We start from the raw sequence: 27772 nt of genomic DNA on the forward strand, positions 1-27772 counted from the left end.
GAGGAGAAATGGCTCTTTCCTGCCTAGCAGTGTGCTTTGAGATGAAACAGCCCCTGATCGAAGGGTCATGTCATCTTAATCTCATCTCAGTGAAAAGATTCATGGATTTGAAACTTCTGTTTTATAGCAAATTGCCTCTTCAAATCAGCCATCAAGCTATTGCTACTGTTTCAACCTTGTTAGTTTTACTTTTTTCCTTACTCCCCGGGCGGGAAACACAGAAGCAAAGGGTTTATTTGTGGTGCGTCCCTGTCGCCAAGATTTGGAAATATATAGGCAATGAAGGGGGAAGGATGGAGCGGGGAGGTGAGGATGGTGGACAAGGTAGCAGGTGGTTCGTGGGGGGCAGCTGATAACTGGTGTGTCCCCACTAGGGGCAAGGCCACGGCGCAGGGCTTGAACTGTGGAACAGCGGGAAACAGTGGCCAGGCTGCCAGAGCTCGGGGCCGCCAAGGGGGAAGGAACCGCACGGGGCCGGGTCCCGTCGGCTGCCCGGGCCCGGCGGGCCGCCCGCCGCTAGGCCGCGTTGCCAAGGCCGGCGCGTTGCTATGGCGCGGCCCCGCCCCGCCCCTCGCCGCGCGCCGCTGGCGTCCCAACATGGCGGCGGCGGGTGGTGCGGCGCTGCCGGTGCTGACCCTGCTGCTGGCGGCGGCGGCGGCGGCGCGGCTGTACCGGCCGGGGGAGGACCCGCTGACCGTGCTGGCGGCCGGCTCGGTGCGCCAGGCGCTGCTCAACTCCTCGGCCGCCTGGGTGGTGCAGTTCTACAGCTCGTCCTGCGGCCACTGCATCGCCTTCGCCCCCACCTGGCGGGCCCTGGCGGGGGACGTCAAAGGTGAGGCGCCGGGGGAGCCCCGGAGCCCCGCACCCCGGAGGGCGGGCAGCGCCGCCGCCCGGCTCTCCACAGCCCCGCCCGGCGTGAGGCCGGGCTGCCGTGGGCCTGACCCGCAGCCCCCGCGGCCTCTCCCCGGCCGGCGGTCCCGGCGCTGGGCCGCAGTGGTGCCCGTGGGGCGCTGGGCTGCAGCGGGGCCTCGTCTCGCTGTGTCACCCGTGGGCTCCGGCCGTGGTTTGCGCGAGTGTCGCCCCTCTCGTCGCTGTGGTGGGGGGCACAGCCCTGGCCGCGCTGCCGGGGCGGCACACGGGACCGGGCCGGGCTGGGGGGGATGTAGCAAGTCTCCAAATTAAAGGTTTCTTAGGAATTCAGGGGTTAAACAAACACCTCTCCCTGCACGCAGGGATCCCGCTGCTGATTTACACACCAGCATCTCTGTGTGGAGCACAGCGCTGAGGCACAGGAGGGACGTTTAGACTGAAAAGTCTTCGAGGCAAGATCTTTATCTCCTGCATGGTGTGTAAAGAGACTCACATAGGTTAGAGGCTAAAGGAAAAATAAATATTGTGGTGCTGGAGAGGCTGTGCGTGTGTTTGGTTCGTATCTTGCAAGTTCAATGTAGGATGAATGGACTGGAAGGGAAAAGGACCTCAGTGAAATAATACAAAAAAACAGGCTGAGAGTCCGATTTTCACATTTGTTGATTAGTGGCTTTAAAAGAAATGGTGCTGTCCACAGTTTATACTGAGGGAGACTTGCATCACTGTGTCTTAGTCTGCTCGGGTTTTTTGGCAGGTGCTGGAGTGTTTTACTCTATTTGTAGATTTAAGGTAAGGAAACAAACAGGCCCCTCAGGTATCGGTCAAATTCAATAGCTCTGGTAGGGAGAAGACCTAAGATCAAATTGATAGCAAATGTCATGCTTAATAAAGTGGTCTTCAAAGCTTTTAAACTACTCTTAGTTTAGCGTTTCACCTGAAAGGCGTTTCCAGGATGGAGACAGCAGCTCCAGTGCATTCGTATGGTTTTAGTTTGAGAGGAAGTGAAGAGCTCTGATTTTTCTCTGGCAGCCTTGTATGTGTTAACATTAATATGAAAATGTAGGTGCAGTATTAGGTTTCTTTGCACGTGAGATTTGCGCAAAGAAAGTATCTTTGTCATATGCTGTGACTGGTGTGTTGCTGTTCTGTAGCATTTCTGAAGTGGGAGGTTTGACCAACCATTTGTCCAATATATTCACGTCATTCGTTGGAACTTGTTTAGCATAAACAGAAATAGTGTTGGTTAACGTATCACTCGTCTACCCATTTTATATAGTTTGTGTTAGTGCTATTTAAAATTAATCAGGATTTAGACAGAAACAGCCCAGGCTACAGTGCTGCTGTAAACTTACACAACCTAGACTGCGCACTCCAGCAATTTTTGCATCCTTTAGAAAGGAAAAAGCTCCTTTTGAAGCACAAACAAATGCTCAGCAGCTCACATCCCAGCTGGTGCTCTTTAACCCAAGTATTTTGCCAGAGCTGGGTGTGCATTGTTGTGCACAGGCTATTTGCATGAGGTTCATGGGGCTTCTATTCATTGCGTGAGGAGGATGGAGACAGGTGGAAAAAGGAGGAGGAGTGGAGAAAGTTGAATGAGATAGATACCCAGAAGCCAAACTTTTTTTTTTGATTTTGCATTTGATTTGCTGGAATAGGCTGTTGTATCTTTTGTGCTACTGTGAATACGTGCCCATCTGCTCCTCATGCTTGGAGTTACTCCTGGTGCCTGTTCAGCTGTTGGCACGTCCAGCACAACTGAAATTCTCCCTCTGCTGCCCCATCCTCCTCCAAACACAACTAAAGGTCAAGCTAAATTTCAGAAGCAGCAAGGCGTGCAACTGTCAAACGGATCTTGAACGTGATGAAGCTTTCATGCTCTGTGATATAAAAGCAAGTTTGATTTTAGTGCTTTTTAGATTTTATTGATACTTGGGAATTGCGGTGTACGTTCAAACTCTGCCCACAGCTGTTTCGATTTAGCTTAGCTTTAAAAAGTAACTGTCTAAGGAGTCTTTTGGAGTGGTTCTTGCTTGAAGTGATTGTTGCAGAAGAACATGGCTCAAAAAGAGAAGTTCCTAGCAAAATGAGAAGGAAAAAGCTATAAATGAGTTGAAAGCTTTTACTGACGTTATATAAGCATATTTATAGAAATAGTTGAACTCTTGTGGTTATTGCTATGAAATGCTTGTAAAGGAAACTTATGGTGATGTTCAAACTCAACTGTTTAGCACTCTGGTTAAAAATCAGATATTTTTTGAGGTCTGTCAAGTGTATTCCTGAACAGCACTAGAAGATAAAGACAGATTTCAGTAGACAGTATAGGAGCCCTGGGTTGCGTGAGGGAATTGTAAGTCGGTTAAACAGTGAGTCCTTGTTAAAACAGCTGTAACACAAAATGCATCAAATTTATGGTTTTGTAATTGACAACCACGTGGCTGAGTGAGGGTTGGATTAATTCTATTCAGTTATACATATTCTGTGTGCTTTATTTTATGAGTTTAGCTATTGGGAAAGGCCAGGGAATGCAATCCGGTGTCTTGTTAAGTGTTGGGTTGGCCCCTGCTTCATCTTCCTGGATTCAATAAAATGTCTTCGGCCCTGGAAGTGCTACATTGTGTGTTGAGATTATTCTTGTTTAGGTGTATTGAAAATACTGATGCAGCCAAGAAAAACCGGGAGGTTTGAGTTACTTTAAAAATCAGTAGATTGTATTACACTTGAGGATAGGAATGGATAGCAAATGAGAATTGACCGAGGACTTGATTTTTTTGCCATTGGAATCTATTGGAACTCTGGGGTTGATTTCCATGGGAAGCAGGTTAATCCATCAGCTGGGATCCATGATTGCGTCTGCTGACAGTTAAAAGCTATCTTTGTTTTCAGACTGGGAATCTGCAATTCGAGTTGGTGTGCTGGATTGTGGGGAAGAAGAGAACTATGAGACGTGCAAAGAATATGGGATTCACTATTACCCAACTTTTCGGGTAAGTGGCACAGTGTATCACCGCAGGAGAATCTCAGTATCTACCATGGTTCATCTTCAGGTCTAAGTGCAGTTTTTAACGTCTCTGTCAATCTGTATAATCACATTATTAACTGTGAGTGTAAGCAGAATGTGATGGATGGAGAGGATTGAATAAACTGTGTGTGTTGTGACAGGAGAGGGAACAGGAGATGTTTCGCTGTAGAATTTGTGATGTTCTACCCTGATAAAAAGAGCAATATATTTTCTTTTTTTTTAATCTTTCGAGTTTTGGGTGTAAATTGGAATGCACTCTTTATTAGACACTGAATCTTTTCTATTTAATTTTTTATAGCAGAAGGCTCCATTATATATCCCGTTTAACCACTGGAGGGAGTTATCAAAATGTGAATAATGTTTTAAGTATATACAGAATTGGTAGTACTGGTTTGGTAATCAGTTAATTCCTGTTTGTGTTAGTGTTTGCAGTAATGGATCAATATAGAGTGTTGAATTATGCATTGTCGTATTTTTCCTCCAAAGGCTGGCTTTATTGTGTATCGGAGTTTTGATGGGTGCCTGTGAGCTACCGTCATATAGTTGAGAGCAGGTCTTTGGAACTCGTGGGCTAAGAGGGAAAACTAATGAACAGATAGATAAACATGTTTTGTAGTTGGAGCTGTAAAAAGTAAAACCTCTTGAAAGCCACTTTGGTTTCTAAACTGAGCTTTTCTTTGATACAGTGAGTTATTTTCAAAGCAATAATACTTTTTTTTCTCCCACATAGTACTTCAAAGCATTTACAAAGCAGTTCACTACTGGAGAAAATTACAAAGGTAAGAACATCCTATTGTAAGAAGTCCCCAAAGCACTTATCCTGTCAGCCAGGAATATGTCACGCAATAAGCAAAATCCCTTTGCCTGTCAATTAGTTTAGACAGAGATGGGCACTAAATAGCTCTGTAAGACGTGATACTACAAGTGCTGTGTGAAAACGGAACGTCAGGCAGAATAGTACACAGGCAAAGCATTTGTTCAAGAACTTAGGGCTCGCATTCCTCATTTTTTTGAAATGTAGTTCTTAATTTTCAGAAATGACTAGATGATTTTTTCCACCAGACACCTCATCAGCATGAGATCAAATTTACTCAGTCCTGACTTTGGGGCTTTTTGATCTGTCAGCCACTTCCCAGGCGTCCTGAGCCCTATTCACATGTTGACTAACTGAAAACAGGCTTATCCTGTGTGTCTGACAGGATCACAGCTTGAGGTGGTTTGTCTGGGGACAAAAGTAATGTTGTCTTTTCCAATGGATTACCACTGAAAAGGCCAGAGGTCAGAAGAGGGACCACCTGCACCATTAACCCTTCATGGAGAAGCAGACTGTAGTTGTACCTGTTACTTTTTGGTATTTGTGAGAGTTTCTGCTTTTTAATTCATTTCTTTCAGAGCATATAAAATATTCTCACACTTGAGTTATTTCCACATGGCTTTGTTCGATAAGAATGCTACACCTTTGCAGTTTTTAATGCATGGTGATTATCCGTATTTCAAAAAAGGTACTGAAGTTGCCCACGCTGAGTATTGTGAAAATGAGCACAGGTTTAGAATGAAGTGTTGTTTGAAGAGAAAATCAACAAGGCAGGCAGATGGTTAGATTTGGAAAAGTCTTGAGGTTTTGTTAATTTTGGGGTGTGATGAGAGCTTTTGAAATTATCTCATCTCAACAGAATCACAGAATGTCAGGGGTTGGAAGGGACACAATATTCCAGGTGTGGTCTCCCCAGGGCAGAGCAGAGGGGCAGGAGAACCTCTCTGACCTACTGACCACCCCCTTCTAACCCACCCCAGGTACCATTGGCCTTCCTGGCCACAAGGGCCCAGTGCTGGTTTTTCCTACCCAGATTCAAGACTTTACACTTGCCCTTGTTATATTTCATTAAATTTTTCCCTGCCCAGCTCTCCAGCCTGTCCGGGTCTCTGGATGGCAGAAGAGCCTTCTGGTGTGTTAGCCGACATTGAAATGAAATCCAACAACTAAATCCTTAGTCCCTGTTCTTCAGCCAAATAGTGTTCTGTCCAAATTTGAAACAAAAACCTGACACAGAAAACTGTGAAAATGTAGAAAAACCTGCATGTGAGTAATTTCCCCCCAGTTTTCTGTAGCGTTGGGGCTTTATTGTAACCTGTACTCAGCAGGAGCAGATCGAGAGCTGCAAACTGTTCGTCAGATGATGATTGACTTCTTGCAGAACCATTCCCGAGAGCTGAGGCCGCCTGCTTGTCCGCCTCTGGATCCGGTTTCGTAAGTTCCTCGTTTAAAGTACGGTTGGTCTACACTTACTATGTTCATTAACTAAAGCGTAGAAGGTCTTGTTAAAGATGAAGTAAGATTTATTCTTATCATCACTTCTGCTGTGAGATTGTAAGAGGAAATGCCATGAATAGCAGTTGGTGTATTGCATTCTACCTGTGCTAAAGAGCTTTTCTTTCTGCTCAGGCCCAGTGATATCACTTCTCTCTTTGACAAGAGCAGCCAGCATTATACTGCAGTCGTGTTTGAAAGTAATAACTCCTATGTTGGTCGAGAGGTAACGTATGACTTGTGAAATTCTAAATTCTCTAGTTTTCCATGTATACATTTTAGGAAATTACATTCTAAATGTGTAAGTCTTTGGTTTTTTGCTTCTCCCACCTCCCCAATAAAATGTTTAATTTGGCATAATTTCACCACCTAACGAGCCTGCTGTTAGCTTAGGCAACTGCTACTTTTCTCTTTCTGCCAAGATCTAGGATAAGGAAAGAAAATAAATTGCATAATTATCTAGACATAATCTGTGTAGAAACATCCAACGTCTGTGAAATGTTTCTAATTAGATTTGATGCTGAGATGTCCCAGTTGCAGGAGTGGAGGAGGGTTTGCTGCCAAAAGCGCGAATGACTTTGAGAAGCAGCTGCTTCCAGACAGCAGTTTTCTGGAAGCTGCTGCATTGATACAAGTGGGCATTACTGAAAAGAGGAGAGGTGATGATTATACAGTTCTTCAGCGTTTTATCGCACTCGCTTTGGTTTTATTACCTACTGTTATAGGGGAAGAATGAGTGTCATCTGATCAGCAGAAAGCATAGTCTGCTTTCAGAAGAAAAAGTATTTGGTAACGTTATGTCGTATTTTAGCTTTATAGAATAGTTTAGTGAAATAGAAAATAACATTGTTTTCAAGTTTACAGTATAAGACAATATGGAAGACAGTAGAAGTCATACCAGCTCAAGAAAGGAAGGCCACGCGTTTATCACTGCTGAAGGGAAGAGTCTCTTAAATTACAAGAAGTTTGGAAGTGAGGAAAATGTAGCAAAGATAGTATTCACCTGCAAGAACAGGAAAAAGGCATAGAAGAGGCAGAGAGGAGTAAAAGTAAAAGAATGCCAAGCAGAAATGTAAGAATGGTGAGAAATGTGGAAGGTTTTATAGGTAAGAATGGAACATTTGAAATGGTGGCACAGGAACATCAGGTGTGAGGTGTGGGGCCATTAGAGTGGCAAAAAGAGTGGGATCCTGAAGGATTTAGGAAGGGAAGGAAGGAGTATTTAAGCATTTTTTAAAGGACAGGTTTTCATTCCTTATATTTGAATCACCATATTCATAGGTGCGACTTTGGCTGTAAGTTGCAAAGAACTTTAATAGTTAAGGCACCCTGATGTTACCACCCTCTGCTGCTTCCTCCAGCCTTGGCTGAAGGTCACACTTTGTGAAGGTGCCCCCCTCCCAGCTGCTTAATGATCCCCATAAAGGATGATGCACTTTACCTCTTCACGTGTCTTATCCTACAAGATCAGATATTCCTCGCACAATGTGTAATTCATGTCATGTTTTCATTATCCAGGTTATCTTAGACTTGATCCAATATGAAAACATTGTTGTAAAGAGAGCGTTGAATTTCGATAAACCTTTTCTGGAGAAACTGGGTGTTACCTCAGTCCCTTCGTGCTATCTGATACATCCAAATGGGTCCCATGGATTAATTAACATGTAAGTAGTTATCTGTCTGAGGAATATGGGGAGGTTTGTTTAAACTATAGAAACAGTTAACATAGATTCCTTCCATATGAAGTGTGGGAAATAGATTATTTGAAGTAGTGTTTCTGACTGGAAATAAAAGCTCCAGGCTGATGTTTGTTGTTTGCAGTTTGATATGCGGAGAGCAACGAGCTGGTTGTTCTTAATGAGCCATTTAATATTGTTTCCTGTATTTTTTAATAAGAGACCTAATACCCAGGTTCCAGTATAAGTTGGGGAATGACCTATTAGAGAGCAGCGTAGGGGAAAGGGACCCGGGGGTCCAGGTGGACAGCAGGGTGACCATGAGCCAGCACTGGGCCCTTGTGGCCAGGAAGGCCAATGGTACCTGGAGTGGGTTAGAAGGGATATTTGGATATTCACTTAGTGTGAGATGAAAAGTAATCTTTGCTTTGTCCGTTTATATGCAGTTTGAAGCCTCTACGATCTTTCTTTTCTTCGTATTTAAAGTCACTGCCAGGTGTAAGAAAAAAACTCCTTTTGCCACTTCAGCTGCCTGTGCAAGAAAACAAAGAGGAGAGTCCAGAAATCAAGGTGTGGAAAGAGTTCGATAAGTAAGTGATACCCTCGATTTTCAGATCAGTGCTTAGTATTAAAATTTGTATGCATTTTCTTCTTACCATGTGGGAAGCTGTGCTGTAATTTATTATGAAATCCTAGTGCAGTTCGAGGTTTTACTTCATTCCATCCCAGGTGATGCGCCTTGAGTTGAACAGGTTGGTCACTACTGACTGATCTGCATTCTCCTACTGAGTAAAATTGAAGGTGTTCATGCTAAATTATGGCATTGACACAGAAAACAAGGCGTTCAGATGTTGCTTCAACTTCATCCATTTCTCAGTGTATTTGGGTCACACTTTGAATTAGTTTGATTCCAACATCAAGTTACAACTTCCTTTAAAATTGCAAGCAATGTTTCAAACAATTCAGAGGTGAAATTCTTGAGGGCTGCCAGTATTGGGGTTTTGGCAGCAAACATCTGCACTGCTATGGAAGGAAACCTTTCCTCCAAAAGTACTGTTAGGTACTCACTTGTCTTGAAAATACCAAGGACTTGTCGCCCCTTACCTGAAGTATATAGATCACTGATTTGAATTGTTGGAAACCTTCAGCAAGTAATCGGTGTCCCTGAAAAAATAAATAGTAAAATAAGCTATAACATTTCTGTAGAAAACAAGAATTCTCTGTGTGTGTAATAGTGAAGCAGCGCCCACCAAAAAGTGCTTGTCAAATGCAAGTATAATAGAAAACACTAAAATCACTGTAAAATATGTTTATCATACCAAATCCATAAGGTTTCCCTCTTTGTCTGTGTAAGACAAGGATGCGAAGGCTTTGCAGGAAGATAATCCCTCAGCATCTTTAGATGGAAAAGATGTAGGACTGAGTGCTTTCATTTTGTACTTATTTTCCTTCCATGGACACTATTAGTGTCATCTTTCCATGACTATTATAGAATCTTTTCTATTAAACCTTGTGTTGTCAAAATAGCTTAGTTAAATTGAGCTGTTTTCCAGCAAGACAAAGTCTTGTTGGTGTGAATCTTCAGTCCATGTATCTTCTAAAGAGGATCCTGTGGGAGAACCTCATGCATTCACATGGATGTCTCTGTTTAAGAAACCTGAAGCAGAATTTTGCTGGTTGGTTTTGAATTTAAGTGAGTACATTATTAATTAAGGAGATAAGTTCAGAATAAGTCTGTGGATTTGAATTGTTAAGAATATAGATTATTCTGCATTTTAATGTGTTCTTTCCTGCATGTTATTTAGGAGGTGGGGCCAGCCAGTTTCTTAAATGATTGCTGTTTTAATTCTATCTGTTGTTAGAAATAATAGTGCTGCTGAAATCTTCCAAGAAGTCTTTGACTCTGTTAACTATATGAACTTCTGTTTGTTCCGTTACATTGCTTGGTATCGTGCTAAGATTTGTGCTGTTAAAGCATTGAAAGGGTGTTTCACTTGGTGCATTAGTACTTTGTAAAGTGGTTTTTGTTGTTATGAAGATACCCGGTTGTGTGGAGAAACTCTTAAAATATTTGATTTGCTTTAGATGTTTTACTTGTACCTACCATAAGGTGCTTAATTCTGTCTTAAAAGTTGGTGTGATTAAAATTGGCTGTTAAACTTCTGTGCAAAGAACCTACAGTACAACTGCTGCATTTGGGAGAGGATTTCTGGGTACGATCCTTTCCAACACTGACCTTTTTCAGCCCTGTTTGCACTCCTGCTCGGTGTATAATCTACTTTTGTTCAACCAAAGTCTCCCTTTTTTCATAGCGTGTCATTTTGCTATTTGTGGTCAATCCTGAAGAGAAGCTATAATTTCTTTACACGAGCTCTTTCCGTGCTGCCAGTGTCAGGGTTATAATTTTGTTACAAGGTGAAGCTGGCCGGGAGGCAGAAACTTTGGTCAAATCTAGAAGAAATGATTGTGTGTGGTTATGCTTCATTTGTCTAAACTCCGAACAGAATGACATAAAATTACTCTTTTAAGAGAGCAGAGTGAAACTCATTGAACTTGACATTCACCATCCTAAGCACCCGGAGGAACCGCCGTGTCCTCCCGTGCTGGTGTAGGATGTCCTGCAATCACTGCGGAGCGGCAAATGTGGAGGCTCTAATGACACCCACTATAGATCAATTTTACCTTCATGACTGGTGAGAAAATGAGCGGAAGAAAGCTGCCACTTTCTAAGGTTATATATGTGTGTTCCAGGTCCAAGCTGTACATGGCCGACCTTGAGTCGGGATTGCATTACCTGCTCCGGGTAGAGCTCGCTGCGCACAAGGCACTTGAGGGAGCTGAGCTAAAGACCTTCAAGGATTTTGTTACCATCTCTGCCAAGGTATACACTCGTAGCCTTTGATTATTTGTAAGAATAAAGTGACTCAAACATAAAATTTATTATCTGACATAAGTCTCTCAAAATGTCTTTCAGAATGTTTAAATATATGCTTCCCCACTAGCTTAAAAAATAGTGTTGTGGGTTTCTTTAAATGTCAGTTTTGAGTGATTGTGAGCCCTTCTGACGTGCTTGTAGGGTTGAAATGCATTTTAATTAAGTCTTAGGGGGCTCAAAATTAAATAAAGCTTAAATAGTCTGCAGCATATTGGCCAAACACTGTAAATATAGTCCATTTATCAGATTTTCAGGATAAGTAGCTATTGTAACTGAGTGGGATTAAAAAAACCTTTGTTTTTCATTCTTGACTTTTGGATTTTGTTAGTGCATCCTTGACAAATGGTGTTTTATTTAGAGAGATTAGTCACTTCTGTCTAAATTTTTAACATAGTTGAGGTATTGAATTTAACTGAGTATTTTAAAATAAGTGAGGTGTTTAATATAATTGAGTATTCAAAAAATAAAGATGCTTACATATAACATTTAGGTGAAGGGACAGTATGTGTAATATGACTTGAAAACAACTGAAATAATTTAAAATGTCAGCCTACTGAAATGACCGATGTCTCTTCGTATTTACTTACTGAGCAGCTATCACTTTGTTTTCTTTTAAAGAAAATGAATCAATATGTGTTTAAGGGAATAATAGGACCTATATGAACTATTTCCAAATATCTGGATTTATCTGCAAATCAGACAGACAGTGTCTTGCCCCCCCGTGGCCATCAGAGGTCAGAAATCTCCAGCTGGCCTCATTTCTTTAAGAAAGTGCACTGGTAATCTTTCCATCATATTATCCCTGAGCCATCCCTGCTCTCCCCATGGCTCCTGGCCAGCTGATGCCATTTTTACCCGGCTGTTGTGCGACGTAGGGAACGCTCGCTTCCCATCGTGTGCTCGGCTCCAGACACCGTGGGACACCTGGGGACTCCTGTCCTGGCTCTGTGGCTTTTATTGGAGTTCTCAGTCCTGATTCTCAAGGGTTTCCAGTAGGAAACTTTCCACACTCTTCTTCTGTGCGACAGCATTTATGGTGATAATAAAGTCAATGAGGTCTCTGGTTCCCAACGTGGGGAGTTTTTATTGTTGTGGATTTAGTTTTTTTGGCAATTGGTGCCGGAGTCCGTTGTTTTTTGAATCCTTTATGAGACTGACATCTACCCCAGATACTTCTATATTTTAGATAGCAATGTGTGATATTCTGGGGCTCCCACTGGAGTAAATGCAATCCCGGTGTGCCCACAGTAGTTCAGAGGAGTGCTGCTTTTTTGTGGACTATTTGAGTCCTCTTTGAACCCAAACAATGCACAGGTCCCTTATGTTAGATACAATTAGCAAAGGAGAGCTCCTGCCCATTAGATTTGCATGGTATCGAGTGAGTGGTCTATGAATTAGAGATCTTATCGACAGCAGGATGACGGCTGCAGAGTGACTGGTGCATGTGTAACGTGTTCTGTCATAAATGTAGCCAATACAGGGACTTCATTTCCCCATGTGTTGAAATACTGCTCCCTCTGGAAGGGCACTTAGATGATGGTACGTGTACTCTACTTAATTCTGTAGTAGTTACAACCATCGCTAAAGCAAGATAGCATTTCTAGTGTAAAATAACAGCATTACCTCTGATTTACAGTTCCTCACCTTCATCTGCCAGACTGACTTCAAGTTGCAAGTTAAGGAAGTCACTATTTCCAAACCGCTCTGGAAATCACTGTTAGGCATATGTAAAGGAAAATACTCCTCTAGATAAGCAGCATAACCTACATGTACAGAAATCTGTACAAATATTTTGTAAGAACTAATTTTTGTGATTAATCTTCTAAGAGCGAGAAGGATTTCAGCCTCTCTGATTCACTTTGGTCTTATGCTCCATTCTGAGCTAAACACTGAGCTGAATTAACTTAATGCAAAATTCTGTGTAATCTGTCAAAAGTTGTTCCGTAGCATTTCTGCTGTTGAGTAGCTTCATTTTACTGGTTAACATTTTGTGCGTGCAACTCATTAAGTTTTGTAAGCAAAAGTTAGCGTGAGATTGCTTTTTACTGAAAGCAGAACAAGTAATTCATTTGCTCATAACAAAAGAAAATCTGAAGCGTTTTAAAGACAGGAAAACCACATTTAGATAAAGATAAAAGTGTCTTGCTGCTAATGAGATTTGTGCTTTAAAATAAGAGTATTTTCTTCTTTTTTCGCAGCTTTTTCCTGGCCGTCAGCCTGTGGTAAAGTTGTTAGAGACCTTGCAAGAGTGGCTGGTGAGCCTTCCATTAGACAAAATCCCTTATGATGCTATCCTGGATCTGGTCAACAACAAAATGCGGGTAAGCTGTTACTAGTTGCTACCATAAAATACAGCATTAGGAAAGGATAAGATTCTATATAAATCTAAGACATCACTTACTGATGGTCCCTCAGTCATAATGGAGTTATAAGAAGGTTAAAATGAAAATAAAGTGAAGTCATTACCACAAAAAAAGAAATCCACATGAAGGAATTGAAATGAGAGAATTGAAATACACAATCCTACCTCAGTTTTATAATGAGCGAGCAAGTGCTAACACGAACATGTTCCTGAACGTCAGCTTCCAATGATGCAAGACTGCCAGCAGATATTTTGGTGTCGCCGTTGCGTGCTGTGCCCGCTACCAGCGGGATTCTCCTCAAGGTCAGAGTTTAAGCGATGGGAAATTCACCCGCTTGGACGGGCATTATTCCTGAAGAGTTTCCACAAATACTCTTTTAATTTCCTGGCATAGGAAAGGCCTTGCTGGATATCCCATCTCACTGTGGTAATTCAAAACCTTCTGATCCAGGCCTCCAACTGGACTCTGCCCCATTGACCACGACTCTCTGGCTTCTTCCCTTCAGCCAGTTCGCAGTCCACCTCGCTACCCGGTCATCCAGACCGCACTCCCTCAGTTTAGCTGTGAGGATGCTGTGGGAGGTTTCTAACTCCTCTTCCTTATTCCCCATGCTGCACGCATCGGTGTTCAGGCATTTCAGAGAGCGAGCCAAGCACACCGATCTCACCCCAGGGGTATGGGAGGCCTCCAGGCACACCAGGGAGTTACTGCAGCAGTCGATTTCCTTTTCACACTCCCTGATGGTCCTCAGCGTCTCAATCTTACACTGGATTTTAGGTGTAATGAATAAGTAGTGGTTTTGTCTTAAGGAATAATAATGGGTTGTACGTCTTAGCCTGTTTGGAATTCACCACTGTGAGTCATGTAGATCCTGCTGAGTAATACGGAATTTTTAATGTGCCCAGGGGATCTGTAGCTCTCAGTTTACAGTAGGATTTGTGTGTATTGTGTTCATACTGTGCTTAAAACAATCTTTACAAGTTAAGCTACTCAGTGTATTGTCAGCCTAATTAGACATTTGTAATGTGCAGTTTAGTAGGTTTCACATCACTGACTGTATGTTGTATACCATGGATCACATCAGTTTTGAGGTAGGACCTGCTGTGACTGCTCTTATGTTCAGTAGTGAATTTAGGTCCTGGAGCTGCATATATCCTAACTCTTCTTTTTTTCCTAGATTTCTGGCATATTCCTCACTAAGAAAGTCCAGTGGGTGGGATGCCAGGGCAGCAGACCAGAGCTGAGAGGTTACACCTGTTCCCTTTGGAAGCTCTTTCATACCCTGACCGTCCAAGCTGCGCTGCGACCAAAAGCTTTGATAAATACAGGTGAGCAGCACTTGAAGGATGAGACGAATATGTGCAGCAGTTCTGCTATGCAGTAGAAAAAGTAACAGATAAGAGCAAATTTTTTTGTGTGCAAATGCTCAGTTAATACATTGGTGGAGGTTTTTGAGGCTTTGAGGGTTGTGCCAGCAGAGGTCAGAGCTTTGCTGCGGCAGAAGGCTGGGGAAGCAAGGCTGGCAGCTTGTCTTTGCTTCCAAATGTGCTAAGTAAGGTGTGCGGCCCTAAAGATGTGAGCAATAAAGCAGAAAAAGGAGAGAATTTCTAAGACATTTTGAAGTACCAGGCAAGGGATGAAGATAGCTCAGGTTCCCTGAGTTTGCACTGTTCATTTAATTTGAGAAGACTGAGGTTTAGCTGTACAGTTTAGTAGCTATAAAAACCATGCAACCATTAGCCAATCCTCTGATTTCATTTCTTAAACACCAACTGTTATGACTGTGTTTTTTTCAGCTGAATGTACCTAGTGTCCATTAATCTGTGCTTGCTTTCAGACTTGCAGCACCTTGTGAAGCAGAGTGTTAATATTCTGGTGATGATTGCTATTTAAGGAACATCCTGGATATATAATCTATTTCCCTTGCACAATGGAAATAGAATTACTAATGCTAAAATATTGACCTTCATATGTTTTTATTCATGCCAAGACAGTGCTTTGTTTCATTATAGTGCTATTTAGTTTTCGTTTAAAGCCTTTTAAATGCCTTTTCCAAGGAATAGAAGAGTGCTAGATGGACTGTTAATAGGTCATAAAACTCAGAAATGTGCAATTTGTTGATTACTGATTAAAAAAAAAAATATTATTTCAAGTTATGGATCCATACATTTGTCCAGCATTACTGGCAATCACAGTGATAATCTCTCAGTTCTTCATACTGAATCTCCTGCAGAATAGGGATGGTTTTTTGATAGCAAATCATCAGGTTGTTGATTTTTGTTTCTCTCTTTGTTTTGTTGTATTTTGGTTGTTATTCGTGGGATGGTAGGGTTGAATCCCTTTAATTTAGCACTGTGGTCCGCCTGGTGAGTTTGGGGCTTTTTTTGTACTGGATGATATATTAACCATTCAACAGGATCATGCACAAGTTAAATTTCCCCTTTTGTCCCAACTGCCAAAAGTGTTCTAACTAAATGTAAAACATGTTCTTAATATTTCACTATACAAAATTGCACCTTTAATTGCTCCCGTGTTTCAGGCGTGAGCTCTAGTCAGCCTGAAGTTAAAAATACATTGTAGAACCTGAGAACTCTTTGGCACACTTAACCATCGATTTAAATTGGGGCAGAAATGTGATGATCACTTCTTATGGCGAAAGAATTGGGTCAGTCTGAGACTGTCGGATTATGTCTTGGGAGGTTTTCCTCTCCTTATTGCTTGTTTAAATCCCATCTACTAAAAAGCATGATGTACTCCCTAATCCTGCCCGCCACAGGTAGGGTTTTATGGTTCTTGTCCACTTTAAAGATTAGGGTTACCCTGAATTGCAGTAGTTTGGGAGGCAAGAGAAAAGGAGGATTACACGATGATACATGGCAGATGTTAATAGAAGATTCATCTCTGGGCTGATAAAAGAAAAACAAACAAAATGAGCCATTTTGCAATTGTTTGTTTTCTTTCGAAAGCAGCTGTATTTTTCTTGATGGTTTCCTCTGATCGCAGGGCCCAGCAGGCAGCGCGAACTCGCTGTGGCTGTCTTGAGAGAATGCGTTTATTGGTTTATATTTGACATGTTTTCATGTCGAATGGCGTAACGTGAACCTGCAGCAGGATCAGCACGAGGGAATCGGAAGGAACTGAACAGAACTGCTCCCATCAGAGGGCGTATAAAATCGTTGTAGCGATCTAGTCCTGAGCGTGCTTAATTACATGAAATCTGTTTTTAGGTAATAGGATCTGTTGACGTGGGACAGGCTGTGCCACCATCCAGTGAGACCTGGACAGGCTGGAGGGTTGGGCAGGGAAACATTTAATGAAATAGAACAAGGGCAAGCGTAGAGTCTTGAATCTGGGCAGGAACAGCCCCAGGTTCCAGTATAAGTTGGGGAATGACCTATTAGAGAGCAGTGTAGGGGAAGGGGTCCTGGGGGTCCTGGGGACAGCAGGGTGACCATGAGCCAGCACTGGGCCCTTGTGGCCAGGAAGCCAATGGTACCTGGGGTGGGTTAGAAGGGGGTGGTCAGTAGGTCAGAGAGGTTCTCCTGCCCCTCTGCTCTGCCCTGGGGAGACCACACCTGGAATATTGTGTCCAGTTGTGGCCCCTCAGTTCCAGAAGGACAGGGAACTGCTGGAGAGAGTCCAGCGCAGCCACCAAGATGCTGAAGGGAGTGGAGCATCTCCCGTGTGAGGAAAGGCTGCGGGAGCTGGGGCTCTGGAGCTGGAGAAGAGGAGACTGAGGGGTGACCTCATTCATGTTTACAGATATCTAAAGGGGGAGTGTCAGGAGGAGCCAGGCTCTTCTCAGTGACAACCAATGATAGGACAATGGGTTCAAACTGGAACACAAAAGGTTCCACTTAAATTTGAGAAGAAACTTCTTCATGGTGAGGGTGTCAGAGCCTGGCCCAGGCTGCCCAGGGAGGTTGTGGAGTCTCCTTCTCTGCAGACATTCAAACCCGCCTGGACCCCTTCCTGTGGAACCTCAGCTGGGTGTTCCTGCTCCATGGGGGGATTGCACTGGATGAGCTTTGAGGTCCCTTCCAACCCCTGACATTCTGGGATTCTGTGATAAAAAAATTATCTGGATTCTTTTTAATCTGTTCCTGAACGTGAAAGACCTCCCTGCAAAATGAATTTTCAAGGCCGTAACATTACACAAGAGAACAAATATAATTAAATTTGCGTATGGATCTCTGTTCCTCCATGAAGAGGTTATTTGCTGGTAGTTAGTTTTGCTGCGGTGTTGTTGTTTTTCTCTGAATATGTATCTTGCTACACATGGCAAAACTGCATTGCCTGAAATTCGCTTCAACTTTCCAAAATTATTTTTCAGCCTTTCTTTTAATACTGTAATTTAATCTGCTTTAATCTCATAGCTTTTATTTATACATGCCTATTCAATCACAGATATTGAATGTCTGAGTAGAGATTGTTTGCTTTTTATGATTTCTTTTTGACTTTAAAGACTCTGTTTTTTTGCTTCCACACTTAAGAATATAATGTCGTTGTTGTAAATAAAGGTGTTGATCAGTCTTCATGCATTTCTTATCTATGTAACAGATAAGTACTCTGATCGTTTTGAATAGGTTTTGTTGAGGAATTTTTTCCCTAAAGACCAATGCACATATGGAGGGTGTATGTGCTACCAAACTATTTGCTACCGGAACAGGACAGTGAGCAAAGCACCATAACTCTTCACCACAGAACCTCCAAAACCTGCATTGTAAATTACTCAGGGTAGAGGTGGTTCAGCTGCAGGGGTCGGTAATTTGATCAATCTGCTTCATAAAATGCGTTTCGTTTGACAAATGTATGTTTGTGGTAACGTGTAGCACACTTGTAAGTACATTTTGGCATAATTTACTAGGTCAATTAAGCATGAATCAGAAAATCCATGAGACAGAGATGAAACCATTAGGATTTTAACGAATTATGTCAGATTTTCAAGCCGCTTACAGGCGTAGGACCTACCTGCTGTCGCAATAAAGGCCCAGGACAGAGTTCTCAAGCTATAGAGACCTCAGCTTACTTCTGAATAGAATAATTATGTTTTTGCATTCTATTTAGTGTAAAAGCATAGATGTTATAGAAAGACCAATATATTTGTATGCATTCTAGGAGGAATTCCTGAGTTACTCTTGCAAGTTCCAGTGTCGCTGAGTAGCTGTTATGTGGTGCATTCAGCACCTGCCAAAAAAGCCACGGCGTTAATAACTGTAATGAGATTCTGGTGTTGGGTAATACCTCCGAGTTACGGAGTAACAAACTGTCGCTCACCTAACAGTTTTTGAAGCCTTATGTGTGGAAATAATTCCATCCTAGTTGTGTGTGATATCCCAGACAACCTTTAAAACCAGTATGTTTTGGAATGTGCTGTTTGTGATGACATTAAACTCTACAGTAGAAACCAAGTTATTTGGCAGTGAATAAATATGTCTCACCTGAACTACTTAGTGACACTATTAAATATGTATTTTGTTGGGGAGGGGTATTTCTTCTAAGAACTGTGTGAAGCTTTTAATGCCTCTCATATCTTTGTACCTTGCTGAGGTGGAGGTTCTGTGTGATGACGCGTGTGCCGTGGGTATGTTGAAATCATAAGAATGACTGATATCTTATATCTAAATGGAGGTGTAAATTTGCATGGAACAAGAAGGCAGTGGTATTCCCTTTCCTTTTCCCATGGTTCACTTTTATATATGTTAAAGTGCATCTGTTGAAGCTGGTGGTAAATGCATCTATCATCCGTCTGCCCAGGTCTCGAGGATGACCCCCAAATAGTCCTTCAGATCATGCGCAGATACATCCAGCACTTTTTTGGGTGCAAGGCTTGCGCTCAGCATTTTGAAGAAATGGCAAAGGAGTCCGTGGATTCTGTGAAAAGCCTGGACAAGGCTGTTCTGTGGCTCTGGGAGAAACACAACGTGGTGAACAACCGGCTGGCAGGTACGGAAAGCCTGGCTTAGGAAAAGCCACCAAAGGTGCCTGAAAGACAATGCCACAGTTTATACAACGTGGTTTGTGTTTGAACGGAGAGAGATGCACATCAGGCTCTGTAACAGGAGTTTAAAACAACAGTAACTGTTGGTCCAGCTTGATATTCCTTTATTAAATACTAAATATTAAAACTGACTTCAACAGACTGGTGGACAAGAAAGGGTACTTGAGTATGGAGCAAAACTAGAGCATCCCAATCAAATATAACCCTAAAGAGCAGCACTCTGACCTGTGTATGAGTGAGAAATACACACTTGAGACACACTGTCCTCCAGCAACATCGTTATCTCTTATGATATATAGTGAAAACCCATCATTCTCAAAGTTACTATTTCTTCTGAGATTTCACCTGTTGCTCGATGAGAGGTTCTTTCTGGAGTACAAATCAGAGCCATTTCAGAAAGGAGCAATACAGTTCACCTACTTATCAGCGGATTAAAAAAATAATTGAATCTATTTCTGTAACAGTCTAAATAGATGTTAAAGCCTGTCTTCGTTGGTTTTTTTCTGGCAAGACGCTGTACAGAAAATGATGATAATTGAACAGGAGGGTTTCTCAGGATAGAAGAGCCTAAACTATTAGCAGATCAGCAACTGAATAACATAAAATTACAGTATGAAGAAAATCTGTTCCCCTGCTAGATTGCTATGTTTTCAGTTAGACTAAAAGTGCTGTTAAAATACTGGTTGTATTTAATCCGTTCTGTTATGGGGATATCAAGTAACTAAAGCACTAAAGAAAATTGGTTTCTCTTTGCACTTAATCCCTGTCTGCTGTTATGGATCTGTGTAATGTAGCATTGCTTACAATTTAAATATGCTATATTGTATTTATATTACGGTTATGCTGAATTCCCGAGATTTATGGAGTATTAAATACTGTTGTGAGTATAAGCAGTTTTATCTCCTTTCTCCAAGGAGAAAATAAGTAAATGATGAGGTGTTCAACACAAACATCCTCTGCTGTCTGTTGGTGTCGCCAGGGTGAACGCAGAGCCCGTCCTGGCGACTCGCAGCCGCTGAGCAGTGGAGCAATGCGCTTATTTACAACATTAACTTATTGGAAACCTCACATGGATATTGATTTAGATGATGCAACGGCCGGCTAAAATACCCTTTTAGGAAGAAGTAGAAACATACTGGAATAAATAATAATGTTAAATTAGGCTTTTTAAGTTTGCTAAATTTTCTCTTTGGGACAGTGACTTATTTTAAGCCTTAAAAGCTGCATCTGTATTTCTGGTAATATATTTCCCTTCCAATGAGAAATGGTGTTGGACTGGGCAATGAAAACGCGTTGGCGCAGCCTTCGGGTGCATGTCAGAGATCGCTGTAGATGGCTCTGCCCCGTTCAGTCCTTTCCTGCTGCGTTAGAATGTACAGAATGTATAGCGTTCTTCTCTTTGGCAGAAAAGCATCAAGTACAGCAAGTTTGCTGTTTGTAATCTCACCGTAAGATGTTTTGTTTCTACAAATTGATTAGCGAGGGATCGTTCTTTAAGATATCTGAAATGCAAACTTGCTCTCTTATAAATATCAAGGAGACATATTTTTAAGCATCCTTTGAATCCCTAAACAATATTTTGCTCAAAATCACGAGGAAGTTTGCTGCCTTTGAAAAGGATTTAAAAAACGAAGAATCATCTATATTTATTTCTGGAATATTTTAAGCTTCACTGTGCTAATAACAAACAGCTAAACAAATGAGCTTTTTTACCAGGTAGAGATTTTGGTGGTAAAAGTTGTCTCCATCCACATTTTAGGATGTTATTTTTTAGAGCAAAAGGCAGCACTCATAGTGTTCAGCTCTTTGCCATCCAGGCAGAAAAGCGGTCAGAGCCACAAGCAACCGAAATGTTAACGTTTGATCTAATTCAAGGCGGCGTTATATATTGAAATGCTGAAAAGCAAGCTGAATAATACATCTTAAACATGAGAACAGTTTTTAAAGTACTGAAAATGGTTTGCTATAGTAATAATGCAAGCTATGAAGAAGCAAGCTCAGGGCGGAGTGGTTTAAAATATAGAAAAATGAAAGTATCTGCAAGTCTTTGGCCTTGAAAGTGCTCAGTGCAGACCAGGCCTTGGGATTAGAGAGAACTGAGCGCAAAGGAGCAGTTTGTTTGGAACCGTAATTCAAATTAACCCCTGAAAGGCCCAGATGATCGTATTTTCATGCCTTCTGAAAACATAGCAATTGTAGTATCTTGTCGTGTTAGAATTTGAATGCTACAGCGTTTACTGAGGGAAATAATTTAAGATGTAGTGTTTGTATTTTGAAAGAAGCAGCAATATTTCGGAATATAATTGGTGCATCCATAAGGAAACGTCGATTTCCAAATTGAGTCGTGATTGTCTTCAGTTTAATACAAACATTCCTGAGCTGTGGACTTGTTTTGCCAGTCTCACAGTTTATGAATGGAAAATACCATCTGTGTATCCCAGTGAAGAGTCTGATGGTTCAGCTTTCCTAGTTTGTTCACTTCTGATTGTTTTCTCCTCCCCATTTAGGTGATTTGACCGAAGATCCAAAATTTCCCAAAGTTCAGTGGCCAACTCCAGACATTTGTCCTGCGTGTCATGAAGAAATTAAAGGATTACATAGCTGGAATGAAGCCCAAGTCCTACAGTTCCTGAAGTATCACTACAGCAGTGAAAATATTCTATATAAATACACCGAAAGCCAGACTGACCCCAGTGAAACTGAGCAGGGAGATCCAAGGGAGGCGAAAGACAAAAGCCTGCTGAAGAAACCGAGTGGAAACAGAGAAAATAAGGTCCAGGATAAAGAAAACGTAGCCGATTCGGAACTGAAGGTGTTCGATAAGCTCATAGCAAATCACGGACCCGCCAAAGAGAGCGGTAAAAGCGCGGGGGGGTCCGCTGGCCTCCAGGAAACGAAGCAGGCGGTGTCGATCCTGGGGATCGGCTTCTCCAACATCGACATGAGTCTGTGTGTCATCCTGTACGTGGCATCATCCTTGTTTTTAATGATCATGTACTTTTTTTTCCGAATGAGATCTAAACGGTGGAAAGTGAAGTATTACCGCTCGTCTGTATAGAAGTTTAAATCGGAAACAGAGTTTTCGTTGTGGCTGTTCAGTACCAGATACAGCTTTAATATTTATGATCAGGGATTTTATACAGTATTCCTCGTTTAAAGCCCCTTTCTGCCCAAGTCGTTTCACAAGTGTTCTAGCTTGATACGCGGTGCTGCCTGTAAGAACCCTCATCTCTTAACACCATAAATGTCACTGAAGTAAGCATGACGTTTGTCAGTTAAGATTTTTCCATGACTTACCACCTACATCCTTTACTCATTTTCAGAGTAAACATTGCATTATGCAATCGACTGTGCCTGGTTTTAGAAGGAAATTGGATATTGGTTTGTGTACTTCAAGTGGTTTTTTAATCTATCCAGGGCTGATTTACCTGCCCGAGTACTGAGCAGAAATGCTGTTACCTTGGCTGCTTCATTTGGAGAAGCAAGAATTCCTCTTTTTTGATTTTCAGGAAACAAGAGTCCTATTCTGATCAATTCTAAACCTACACGACTTTCTCAAATACGATTTACACTGCATATTTGAAGTAGGAAGCATTACACATTCAGATAAGTCTTCCGTTCTCCCCTGCGTTCCAGCTTAGGATGTGTGTCTCTGCTAGGATGAGAGATTTAGCTGGTTTGTATTCAATAAGCAGCATGGTTGTGATTGCCAATGCTGGCGTCTATTTTAACGGAGTTTGGTGTAAGCAAGGACAGACTCGGACTCTACTGGATGTGTTGTTGGAGCATTAGATAACTCACCTCACTCATTTAGGAACCAGAAAAGTAGCTGAGTAATGGCTGCGTGATCCAGATGGAAGCCAATTCTGTTGAGCTCCAGTAAAGAGAAACACTGTTTTTAGTGAAGAAACCTGAGATTTGCATCAGTGTACCAGAACAAATTTACACACCTGAAAGTACTAAGCTTCTGGTGATGTTGGATAACTTTGTCACTATATCTTAATTTTTCTTCCTATGAGGTGGCATAAACACTTCACCTGGCATTCCCAGCTGGGAGCTCACAGAGCATCCCCTGTCTGTGCAGTGTTTAGGAGAACAGCCCATTTCTCCTGCTGGCGCTTCTCTGTTTGGTTGAGAAGGGTTTGACTAACGGCTCCGTCCTGGGATGCGGCAGCGCCGGGGAATGCGGCGCTTGCCATTGTGGCTCTCACTGGGCTCCTGGCTGGCAGCAATTAGAAGAAACCATGAACCCGGTTATAAAATTACCATTGGGAATAGGAGTTCCTCTCTGACCCTGGCTGGGGGAGATCATTCACGTCCTGGATAGTGAAGTTTATAATCCTATCCAATGTAATTGAGCATGTTCTAGTTATCCATTACCTAATCTTTAGTTAATCCTAATAGGTTTTGGCCTCAATGTTTTCTTGTGGCGGTGAGTTCTACAGATTAATTATGTTATATAAAAAGGCTTTTCCTTTCAATTCTACATTTGCAACCTTTAATTTAATTGAGTGTTCCCTAGCTCTTCTGTTACGCGAGAAGGAATAAATAGTCTCTGGCCAATTCATTGTATTTATACTGTTAGTGTGTCCTCCTCTTATTTCCATCCTAAGTTCTAGCATTAAAAGTTTAAAGCCCAGCAACAAGAATGTTCTGAAAGCACAAAATCTCAACGGGGATATTTTTTCATAATCAAATCTGGTTCGTTCACAAAACTGAAGGTTTCTGACATAAGTTTCAGCAGCTTCCAATTGGAATAACAACATTGAGCTTCAACGATTTACTGTCCCTTTTTCCTTAAGTTCATCAAAATAACGTACATATAAAGTAAGAACCTCTGGTGGTTATTGTAAATGTGTGTCGTTCACATGACACCGTGAGTCTGATGTAGGTAGAGGTGCATTATCTGGGGGGCTTGAAGGCGTCTTCGCTGGTTATTGTGTGCGATTGCTCCAGTGTGAGCAACGCGACTCCTGCTCTCTCTGAGGAGCTGGAGATGGGACCGGGAGCACCTGTGGCTGCCTCTGTCTGCTTGTGCCTTTCATTCTGTTTGGACGTGTCTGCAACATTCAGTCAGTCTGTGCTTTTGAAGGGCTCTCACTGTTCAAGGGTTCTGCCACAAGGAGCCACCATGGGTCTTCCTTTTCTTCAGGAATTTGTCAGAGTCCCCATAATTACCTTTGCAGCACCTGGGCTTGAATATGAGAACAATTCATAAGTAACTACAAAGATAGAGAATGGGTGGTGGAAGGTCCAGGCTGGGTCATCGGTGCCACTTTGCGCTGATTCCAGTGAGAGGTCCCAGGAGGAGATCAGTTAGGAAAGGCCAGAGTTTCCAAATGTAGCTTTGAAAATCAGACAACTTGTAAGTGACCTGACTCGTTCTGGTTGTTTTCATCTGTGGATGAAAGCAAAAGGCTTTGAAGGTTTGTAGGGATGATTTTACCATTAAAAGAGCAGTAAATGTGGCTCTGGAATACAGCATTTGTTTAGCTACACGCCATTAACTTTCACAGTACTGTGACCCTGCTGGAAATGTGACAAAATGAGCCAATACTCAAACCTCCAGTGCTCGGGGTTTGTTTCTTAAGAGCGTAAAAGCGTAAAATCAGGATGTTGCTGATCCGTGTTGGTGCTCTGGCTCCATTGCTGGTTACCTGGCCGAGGCTTTCACTTCAGTTGCGAGCAGTGACCTCATCTGGAAAACTTCTCTTGACTTTGAATTCAGTTGTATAAATCTTGTGCTTATTTTCTATCTTTGTAATGACAAATTACATCCTTTCACGTACTCTGACATGAAGATGTGTCTGCAGGGGAACGTGTGGCGCTGCTTTGCTGTGGTGCGTTGTTGGGTGAGCTACAAGAAGGTGTTTCCTTTTTAAATTGCCTCAAACCACCATCTCCTCAGCCCTGGAGGTTTTATTTGTGTCTTGTGTTGTACCACAGGAGTCTCTGCGATGCCACTTGCATTTGTGGCTCGTACCGCGCTGGCGGCTGTCATTGCCACGGAACATTTCTTGGCCCTTTGTAATTCACGGAGCCTTCTTTGCTCTTCAAATGGTTTTAAAGGGAAATATTCAACCTGCATAGAAAATGACAGGAGTACTGTGGAATGTGCCGGGACAGAAAGAAAAGCTGCAAGTGCTAAAGCAACTTAATGAAGTTATTCTTGTGAACGCTTGATTTTTGATTTCCAGCAATGTATCCGTCCTACTGTTCCTGCTCAGAGCCGGATGGGACCTCCTGTCGTAGCAGGAGGTCTGAGGTGTCTCCTCTGGGTCTGTGCGTTGCATATGAGGTGTTGAAAATAGTCGGTGTAACAGTTCAGTAATTTAAATGTTTTATTTATTTTCATTCGGTAACTTGACATTTTCAAGTATATTCCGTTTTGTTTGGGTTTTTTTACTCAGTCTCATACCTCTCTAGGAAGGAAAAGTGACCGTTTTGTACTAAACTGTAAACTAATGTGCTTGTTTAAAATAAACTGCAAACATTTGGGCAAAGTGCTGTGCTTTGGCTTTTTACCTGTATTTTCAAGTTCTTTTTAGCGAAGCTGTATTGCAAGGATGGCTCCTGCTTGTCCCTTTCAAACCATGTTGGTCATTTTATGTGGATACTTAATTTTGAAAAGTACCTGGAACAGGTAAACTTTTACTCCAGTTCTTTCCCTGTTATCCCATAACTTTATAAAACGTCAGTGAATGTTCATGGGATTAATGGAAGGGGCTTTTGTGGAAACCTGCTGAGGTGGTGTGACAATGCGAGGGACCCGTGGGGCTGAGAGCATGATGCTGCGCAGCACTGCCATGGATAGTCCATCAGCCACTGTCCCCGTCCTGCACAGCCACCGCTGCCACCCCCTGCCCGCGGAACAGCCACCAGCACACACGCGCTTGCTTAAACTGCTTCTATAGAGGATCAGACTAAAAATCCACTTATAAAACTGAGCTTAGAAGAGTCCATGTGGGTCATCACCTGCCTCCCCCTAGAAGCTGTTGATGGCCCTGGGGAGGGTTGGGATGTCCCAGCGCAGCCACTGCTGGTGGCACCCGGCAGGACTTGTGGTACCCGGCAGGACGCACGGTACCCGGTGTCACTGCAGCTCGGTGCTGCTGCACTGCCAGTGGTCCACCCGTACCCAGCCGTGCTCCGGCCCAACATTGCCAAGTACTTTATTTGGGGACCCCAGATCCTGGTCCTCAAAATGTCTCCCTGCACTTTTGTTCCAACCGCACGGGTCTGAGCTGTCCCCCAGGCTGGGACCTGTCCCCTGGCCAGATGAACCACCAGAGGGGACAGTCCTGCCCCAGCTGTTGGCCCCGCAGCACTGAACCATACAGGACCAAAGTGGGGAGCAGGCACGAAGGCAGCCGGGCACCCAGGGGTGCTCAGGAGCGGCGTGGGGCTGATGTGGGTGCTGCCAGGTCAGGGTTTTTGGGGGCTTGGTGCTGGGCCCACTCCCCGCTGCCCCCACGGGCGGGCGAAAGTCCGTGTGCTGCCGTCCGGCAGGAACATATGTGTGTTTGGAGGCTCCCGCCCCTAAGCTGCTTTTATTAATTTGTAATCCCCTGCGAGCAGGAGGTAAAGGGATTCGGGGGGATTAACGGGCTCACAGTAACAACCACAATTATCAGCTCCGGCTGCCTGGGGCAAGCCGTGCACACACGCACGGGGCTGTGCACCCCGGCACGGGCACGCACAGCACACAGAGTGCACACACCAACATTTTCACACGTGCAAACACAGCAGCACCCATGGGATAGAGCACAAGCACACAGGTACAGATACAGGCACACACACCTGTGTGCACACTCAAACCTGCACACCTCCACTCGCACACCTGCATGGATGCACAGGCTGGCATACCCACCCCTTGCACGCACAAAATGTGTATGAAGGAGTGCACATGCACACAACTACACACACAGCCCTACACCCCCTGTGCACACACGTGCTCCTGCAAACACACCCGCACGCACCAACCTGCACATGCAAATACATGCGTGTACACGCACATTCATGTCTGCTCTGTCCTCAATTAGTGCAATTAACCTCCGCCAGCCGCGGGGCGTTGATTGTCGTGGGTCAGACACGAGACTTCACCCGTTACGTCTCCATGCTCATTAACTAATTAGTGGAGAGGGATGAATCCCCTCGCTCCTCACAGGCGGCGTCGGGACAGACCCGCGCCGCGGGGACAAACGAAATCCGGCGGGAGGGGCGGCCGGGGGGCGGCCGGGCCCGGGGGGAGGCTCCCCCCGACGGTGACTCCCCCCCCCGCCCATGGTGCGATGCCGCCGTCGGCGCTTTGCGGGGGCCCCGGGGCCGCTTGCGGGGGCCCCGGGGCCGCTTTGCCTCCGAGGACGGCGGCTGCAGCCGGAGCCTGCGCGTCGTGTGAGTCGGCCCCGGCCACGCGTGGGACGTGGGGGGACAGTGTCGCCTCCCCTCCCGCTTTTGTGATGCTAAAGAGTCCCGCGGTGAACCGCGGCCCAGCTGCGGCCCGGCCCGACGGCGCGGTGCCGCCCCCGGCCCGCCCCCCCGCGCCGGCCCCGCTCCGCCCCGGGCGGCGGCCAACCCCCGCGCCGCTCCCTGCGCTC

At 43.6% G+C, this 27772-nt stretch overlaps 1 protein-coding gene across 2 annotated transcripts; it reads left to right on the top strand.

Moving 5' to 3' along the window:
* The first annotated feature begins 582 nt into the window (after positions 1-582).
* QSOX2 (quiescin sulfhydryl oxidase 2) lies at positions 583-25678 on the top strand. 2 transcript variants are annotated; one of them, XM_065853942.2, is made up of 12 exons: positions 583-832; positions 3757-3857; positions 4623-4671; positions 6032-6140; positions 6336-6426; positions 7719-7864; positions 8323-8466; positions 10628-10757; positions 13010-13132; positions 14352-14502; positions 18932-19120; positions 21683-25678. In XM_065853942.2, exons 1-12 carry the CDS (start codon positions 598-600, stop codon positions 22231-22233), a joined length of 2019 nt encoding a protein of 672 aa, XP_065710014.1. In that variant the 5' UTR covers positions 583-597; the 3' UTR covers positions 22234-25678. The 2 variants fall into 2 exon arrangements, with proteins under 2 accessions (XP_065710014.1, XP_065710015.1); XM_065853943.2 differs by having other exon boundaries at positions 587-832; positions 6035-6140.
* Positions 25679-27772: the final 2094 nt, after the last annotated feature.

This window comes from Patagioenas fasciata, chromosome 20, assembly GCF_037038585.1.
Source record: "Patagioenas fasciata isolate bPatFas1 chromosome 20, bPatFas1.hap1, whole genome shotgun sequence".
NCBI lineage: Eukaryota > Metazoa > Chordata > Aves > Columbiformes > Columbidae > Patagioenas > Patagioenas fasciata.

What these genes read in the sequence shown, in the direction of transcription:
- QSOX2 (XM_065853942.2), top strand. Translation starts at nt 598, where the DNA reads ATGGCGGCGGCGGGTGGTGCGGCGCTGCCGGTGCTGACCCTGCTGCTG. An exon ending in CCTGGCGGGGGACGTCAAAG is followed by an intron (nt 833 to 3,756) that starts GTGAGGCGCCGG and finishes CTTTGTTTTCAG; the next exon opens with ACTGGGAATCTGCAATTCGA. An exon ending in CCGCCTCTGGATCCGGTTTC is followed by an intron (nt 6,141 to 6,335) that starts GTAAGTTCCTCG and finishes CTTTCTGCTCAG; the next exon opens with GCCCAGTGATATCACTTCTC.